Source organism: Hipposideros armiger, unplaced genomic scaffold (genome assembly GCF_001890085.2).
Source record: "Hipposideros armiger isolate ML-2016 unplaced genomic scaffold, ASM189008v1 scaffold_666, whole genome shotgun sequence".
NCBI classification, from domain to species: domain Eukaryota; kingdom Metazoa; phylum Chordata; class Mammalia; order Chiroptera; family Hipposideridae; genus Hipposideros; species Hipposideros armiger.
The window spans coordinates 927,415-934,735 of NW_017732016.1; the positions used below are offsets into that span (position 1 = coordinate 927,415).

A 7,321-nucleotide genomic window follows, 5' to 3' on the forward strand; every position below is an offset into this window, starting at 1 on the left:
TTTTAATTGGGTTGTTTGTTTTTTTGGTGTTGAGTTGAATGAGTGTTTTATAAATTTTGGATATTAACCCCTTATCAGATATATCATTGGCAAATATCCAGAAAGTCCACATTCTTAACTGCTCTACACAGGGCTTCCTAAAGGCCAGTTTAATTTTGTGTCCTCAGCAGCTACCATGGTGCCTGGCATGTGGTGGGTCCTTAATATGTGTTAAATGAATAAATGCCTAAATATGCCAATATTTTGAGCCTCAGTGCATTGTAACTATGTGCAAATATGTCTGCAATAACAATATTACCATTGTTGAGTGCCTAGCCTATCCTAGGTGTGTATATGATCCCCAAAGTAATCTCCACAATAACCAGTTGAGGAAACACTATACTGTATCCATTTGACAGATCAGAAAACAAATTAAAACATGTACTTTCCCCCAAAATTTTGCCATAACCAGAGGGTGTGCAGGGAGGGTAGCTACTTTTGTGTGCGTTTGTAATCTTCTTTGCCAGGGCATACCAGGATGCTTGACATCTGTGGATGAACACCTTACTTGGAGAAAGATAGACCATAGAATGAGAGGGTTCACCAACCAAGTGACTTCGCCAGAGCAAAGGTTCATTTGAGATATTATTTTCTCAGGTCTTTGTTACACCAAACAGGAGGAGAGACTAAAATCTGAAGTACCCCCAAATCACTGCTGATTCATAACCAGAAATTAAGACAAAACAAATCCAAAAGTGTATGTGGATGTATCAATTGGTGCAAGCTCTTTGATTGTCTGTATCTTGCAAAATTTTAAATGTTTGTGCCCAGGAAATCTATTTTTAGGAGTGTATGTGCTTGGGCATGTGAAAAAATATGCTGACGTAACAATATTTATTCCACTATATAATGTGGTAACAACGGAGATGAAAACCTAAGTACCCATTGATATGGGTCTAGTTAAATCAATCATGATATATATATTCAATGGGATACCAGGGGTCATTTAAAAGAATTAGATTGAGCAACATATGCTAATAAAAACTTCTTAACCTATATCACTATCAGAAGAAAGCTTAAGGAACAACAGGATATGCAATATGCTATAATTTTTACAAGTCAGTGAAGGCTAATCTCTGTGTTTATGTGTTTATATGTATATATAAACAGAGAGACATGCTGCCTGTTTGTTAACATGGTAAGAGGAGAGTCCAGGGCAGGAGGAAGAATAATAAGGATCTACATATTCACTTAGTTCTATTTGACTTTTACTCCATGTGTATTTATTATATTTAATATCAAACAACAAATGCCCTTTTTAAAGGGTTTGTGTTTGTGGCAGGTCTTAAATGTTTTACTAGACACACCAGAAAACTATTACTATCAGATGGCACAGTTCACTAAGGAGCAGGTGGCAAGATTTGTTACCCAGTAACTGATTTTGGACCTTGCACATTACTCAATATAAAATAAGTTCAGGCTGAGGACAAAAGGAGTGGAGGAATGCAGGGAACACAGCAAAGTCAGAGATCAGGGAAATGAACCCCAAGGAAAAGCCATTTCTCATCCCATTTTCCATATTATTTTATTTAGATCTGGGATTGTGAGCACAACCCTATGAATCCAGTTTGGAAAGCTTGGAACAGGGGGTGCCAGAAATTAGACTCTGATCAGTCACTCATTCATTTACTTGTTCAACAAGCATTTGTGCACACCAACTTGAGTTCTGGGATGCTAAGAGAATACACTTCAGTTCCTGCCAACCTAGCCCTGAGCAAAGTCCTGGTCTAGTTGGGAAAGGAACCTTGAAGACATTCTCAGGGGATGTGTTTCTGGGCTAGGTGATCCAGACCAGAGCCTTTGAGATTTGTATTATCCCAGGAGATCTGGCATCTGTGATATTAAGCTAGAAATTGTCAAGCTTGGAGACCTAAGCAGTTTGGGAGCTATGTGGGGTAAAGAAAGGCTTCCCGAGGAAGTTGCAGTGAAGGGAACCCGAAAGATCCTTCGGAGTTGGTGGACAGTGGGGAGGGAGAATAGCCCATCACCAGGGAAGAGCTTGGTCTGGCTGGGGACAGAGAGAAGGCCCTCAGGACTGGGGTGCCATGGGGGGTTGGCGAGAGAGGTGCCCGTGGAGGCTGGAGGAGGGGTTGGGGGGCTTGTATGCTTGCTTGCTGTGTTTAGAGCTAGTGGAGGGGTGAGGCNCTGCCCTGGGCGCATAGGAGCCCAAGAACATGTTTCCAGAAGGTGCCCCTTTGGACCATAAATCCTCTGCAGGGACAGTCTGCGTCTGCCAATGCTGGGCCAGCACATAGCGGGTGCCCATTAACTACCTGTTGCCTAATGACAGAGGTAAGGTTAGTGGGACAGGTATGAAATAAGATTATCTGGGCTCAAAACCCATCTTGATTAACTAACTTTGGCTAAATTGCTTACCTTTCTAAGCCTCTGATTCCTCATCTGTGGTATGGGACTAGTAAAGTGATTGCATGATGGCAGAATTGTAGGATATTGTACATAAAGTATTTGTTAGTAACTATTTTGTTGAAGGAGGAAAAAGAAGAATTATGTAGTTAATCGTATCCTCTTGCCTCTTCTTTCTTCAACGCTGTGCTTCACCACTCAGCACATGAACAACGGATGCTTGCTCATGGATGGGTCTTAGTTGGTGAATCTGAAGAGAACTCTGGACCTACTAGGTTCTCCACCCCTGGTGGATGATCAGTCTGTTGTTGCTGGGTTTAGACTGTGGGAGAGTGAATTGTTCAATATGCAGGCATTGCTTGAGTGCCAGCTGCATACCAGGCATTGTTCTGATGCTAGGACCTCAGTAGTGGACAAAAATGGGCAATAACCCTGTTCTCATGCAGCTGACCTTCCAGTGGGAAGTGTGAGGAGAGGAGGGACCCCTACTTCTAGGGCTTTACCAGGGAAGTTGGCTGCCCTTTATTTTATACATAAGCTTACAGGTTCTAACAGCAAGCCTGAGAAACAGGAAGGTCATAGCATAACATGATTAGGGACAAAGAGCTTCCAAGGGGTGGAGAGTTGGGATTTGAGTCTGGGTTCTGTGTTCTGGGAGATGAGACATGGCCTGAGAGGAACCATGTATGCTGCGAACTCATCCTAGAAAAAGTGCTCCATACCTCGTTGCTGAATATCACTATGGTCACCTTCAAAGTACTTTTCTTGGGAAGCTATGCACCAACGCCAGCATCTAGTTCACCCTTCACAGGAATTTTAGAACTCTTTTTCTGGAATGGCCTTCAGAGCTGTTGTTCTGTTACCCTTGATGTCCTGAATGTCATCAAAATGTCTTCCTATCAACATTTCCTTTATCTCCGGGTAAAGAATGAAGTGTTTGGGGGCCAGATGAGGTGAGTAGAGAGGGTTTTCCAATACAGATACTCATTTACTGGCTAAAATATTTCTCACAGATGGTGCCGTGTGAGCTGGTGCATTGTCGTGATGCAAGATCCATGAATTGTTGGTGAAAAGTTTAGGTCATCTAACTTTTTCATGCAGCCTTTTCAGCACTTCCAAATAATAAACTTAGTTAACTGTTTGTCTAGTTGGTACAAATTCATAATGAATAATCCCTGTGATACCAAAAAAGGTTAGTAACATTGTTCCAACAAGTTCAGGAACTTAATTGTCAGACCCTGTGTGGGGTGTGTGTGTGTGTGTGTGTTTGTGTGTGTGTGTGTGTGTGTGTATATTCAAATGGTATATATTATATTTACCTTTAAAGCTGTAAAGATTAGAAAAAAGCTTGAAGGGAGACATACCAAAATGTTAATGGAAGTTGGGTTAGGGTTTTGGAAGGTGGGGACTTTTTTTTCCCTTGCTCTATTTCTAATTTTTAAACTGTGATTGTATTACTTGAATGATTTGAAAATGGCTAATGAAGTTGATGAAGGAAAGAAGAGAACTTGAAATTCGCATTTTAGGACCAGTATTTCTAAACTGGCTGTGTGGCTGGGAGGAAGTCACTACTCTGGTGCACCAGATGTCCCAACATCCACCCTAAAGTCTTTCCTACAGTTCCGTTTAAATGCTTTCCTCACCTTTTTTTTTTTACAAGCTTTGCTTTTCCATCAACAGCCATATCTAGTGTCACTTCCTGAAATCCCCTCTGACGTACTGCGATCTCTCCTGTCCATAGGCAGCCATCCCAATATTAGTGCTTATTCGTTGAATACTAGCCAGGGTTCAGATGCTCAACTAAGTTTTCTACATATGTAACCTGATTCAATCCTCAAAATAGTTCAGTGATGCCCACAGATATTTTTAAGCCTACTCTACAGAAAAGGTACTTGACATTCAGAGTTTTGTTTTTTGCCCAAGTGGCAGAGCCCACTCAGGTCTACCTGACCAGAAAGCCCACATTCTTTTTAAAATTTTATTATTATTATTATTATTTTATTATGAAATACACATTTTAAAAAACTAGTTTAAGCACTGCTTTCCTGGGATTAAAGGGGTGGGATGGGCTGAAACAATTGGCCTGCTTTGTTAGAAATAGTAAACCTCAAACTTCAGGGCAAAGGCAGTTAATTCTGGTAGGCCTGGTTTCTAGCGGATAATTTCTTTTCAGATTAGTTTGATAGAAAGAAATTAGATTTCTTAAAAAATATATTCACTTTCTATAGAAGAAAAAAGAAAAACAAGAATTGAAAAAAACGGCGGCGGTGAGGAGGGCTCCCTGAGTTCTCCCCTGGAAAGCACAGCAATTTGAGCAGCTGGAGCGCAGCAAACACACCTCTACCAAGCACGCTGAGCAGCAAAGAGGCTCCCACGCTGAGTACTAAAATTAGTTTCAGCTGTACAACACAGTGCAATAGTTATACTTTTTACCCCTTGAAGTGACAACCCCCTCCCCCAATCCGCCACCCCACTTTCCCAATATCATACATATCTATTACAATTCCCTTGACTCCACTCCCACACCATACTCTACATCCTGTGACTATATATGTATTCAATTATAGTTGACATACAATGTTATACAACATCAGCTTCAGGTGTACAGTGCAGTGATCAAGCCTCTGCCCCATCTATGATATGGTCCCCCTAACAAGACATGTGACCATCTGACACCTACAAAATGTTTACAACATTATTAATTATATTCCTCGAACTGTCTTTCATATCCCTTGGCAATATTGTAGTTACCTAATTATGCTGTCTAATCCCTTCCCTTTCTCCCTCATCCCCAACCCCTCCCAACTAGCAACCATCAGTTGTTCCTCCATGTCTCTGAGACCATTTCTGTTTACTTTGCTCATTCATTCAGTTTTTTAGATTCCACATATAACTGAAATCATATGGTATTTGTCTTTCTCTGACTGACTTATTTTACTTAACATTATAGTCTCTAGGTCCATCCATATCATTGCAAATGGTACAATTTCCTTCTTCTTTATAGCTGAGTAATACTCCATTGTGTAAATGTACCACAGTTTCTTAATCCAGTCTTCTACCGATGGGCATTTCGGTTGTTTCCAAGTCTTGGCTATTGTAAATAGGGCCGCAATAAACATAGGGGTGCATATATTTTTTTGAATTAGTGTCTTGGGTTTCTCTGGATAGATACCTAAGAGTGGAATTGCTGGGTCATACAGTAGTTCCATTTCCAGTTTTTTGAGATACCTCCATACTGATTTCCACAGTGGCTGCACCAATCTGCAGTCCCACCAACAGTGTACCCGGGTTCCCTTTTCTCCACAGCCTCGCCAGCACTTGTTGTTTGTTGATTTATTGATGATAGCCATTCTGACCAAAGTGAAATGATATCTCATTGTGGGTTTTATTTGCATTTCTCTAATGATTAGTAAGGTTGACCATTTTTTCATATGCCTGTTGGCCATCTGTATGTCCTCTTTAGAGAAATGCCTCTTCATATCCTCTGCCCATTTTTTAATTGGGTTGTTTGTTTTTTTNCCCAACGCATGCAGTTACCCCTCTAGCCTCTCCCCTACTTCCTTCCTCCTTGCTGCTCTGCACCAGGCACTTCTTACCTGGCCTCCGCTCTTCCTCCAGCACACCAGATGCTCAGCACTTACTCTTTTCTTCCCTCTGCTGAAACCCTGTTTCTCCAGGTATCATGCGGCTACCTCACCTTCTTCAGATCCTTACTCAAATGCCACCTTGTCGGTGAGACCTCCCTTGGCCCTCATCCCAATGTGCAAACCTCTCCCCAGTCTGTATCCCATTTCCTGCTTATTTGTTTCTTAGATTTCAACATCACCTCACAGATGTTGTGGTTTACTTATTTATCTTGTTTGTTATATGTTTGCCTGCCGTTAGAATATATTTTGCATAAGAACTGAATTTCTTTTTAACTGCTGTGTATCCAGTACCTAAAATAGTTCTTGAAGTACAGTAGGTACTCTATTTCATGCATGAATGGATGAATAAATGAATGAAAGAAAAAGATTTGTGGCAAAGTATGATAATCATCAATAGTTTGCAGTCCCTGGTAGGTACCAGAGACTTGCTAGTCATTGGGATCACAAATGAAAAAAAGACTGTTTCACTGTCCAGTTACAGCCCAGTATGGGGCCCAGGGAGATGGAGAAACTGTTCCCCAGAATATCAGGAAGTATAGGGTGCATAGGGGAGCCCATGATAGGAGCTTGCAGCCCAGGCATGAAGGCTTATGAAAGAGGTCCCAGGCTTAGGGTGCCTAAGCTGTCGCCTGAAAGTTCAGGAAGAGCAAGTAGCTAGGTGAAGGGGGTGAAGGGTGGGGAGAGCTGAGAAATCCCGGGATCATTAGGCTGAGGTTAGCCGTGACAGGAAGTGGCTGAGAAGGCCTCGTGATTGGGGTCTCCAACCAGACTGAATAAACAAGCAAGCAGTGGACCACAAGGAAGAGCAGGAAGCCCCAGTGAATTAAAAGCACTTCGAGCCATTCTGCCAAGTCATATTAATTCTTGTTTCTGTGAAAATACCGAGTAAAAGAATGAATAAACAACTTGGTCCTGCTCGGTTTCAGGATGTGGGAGGAGGACTCATGCTGCTTTCCTTCCCACAGACTGCCAGAAAGACACCAGTTCGCTGGCGGTGATCTGTTTGACACCACTGTGTGTGTGTTTTGTGTTGTTTTTGATATTCACCGTCTATCCACCCTTCTTCTGGTGACAGTAATCTGATGTGAGGAGGTACAAAACATACTGAGAAAGAAAACATGTTCCTAAGAAACCAAGTCCGCCTCTAGCTTCCCAGTGATGCTCAGGGCCTCTTGGCTGCCCTGGGCGCATAGGAGCCCAAGAACATGTTTCCAGAAGGTGCCCCTTTGGACCATAAATCCTCTGCAGGGACAGTCTGCGTCTGCCAATGC

The 7,321-nt window shown here is 42.1% G+C and overlaps 1 protein-coding gene and 1 long non-coding RNA gene across 2 annotated transcripts in view; one reads left to right on the top strand and one right to left on the bottom strand.

The window, feature by feature from the left end:
- The window catches only part of LOC109372836 (heterogeneous nuclear ribonucleoprotein K-like), an 8,994-nt gene extending 8,466 nt beyond the window's left edge, over positions 1-528 (bottom strand). Inside the window, 1 exon segment of the mRNA XM_019626340.1 lies at positions 514-528. Within this exon segment, the coding sequence (XP_019481885.1) occupies positions 514-528 (15 nt within the window).
- Positions 529-1,898: 1,370 nt separating this feature from the next.
- LOC109372837 (uncharacterized) overlaps positions 1,899-7,321 on the top strand; it is a 14,529-nt gene continuing 9,106 nt past the window's right edge. Inside the window, exon 1 of the long non-coding RNA XR_002122102.1 lies at positions 1,899-1,934. This is a non-coding gene — a long non-coding RNA (uncharacterized LOC109372837). The remainder of the gene's footprint in view (positions 1,935-7,321) is intronic.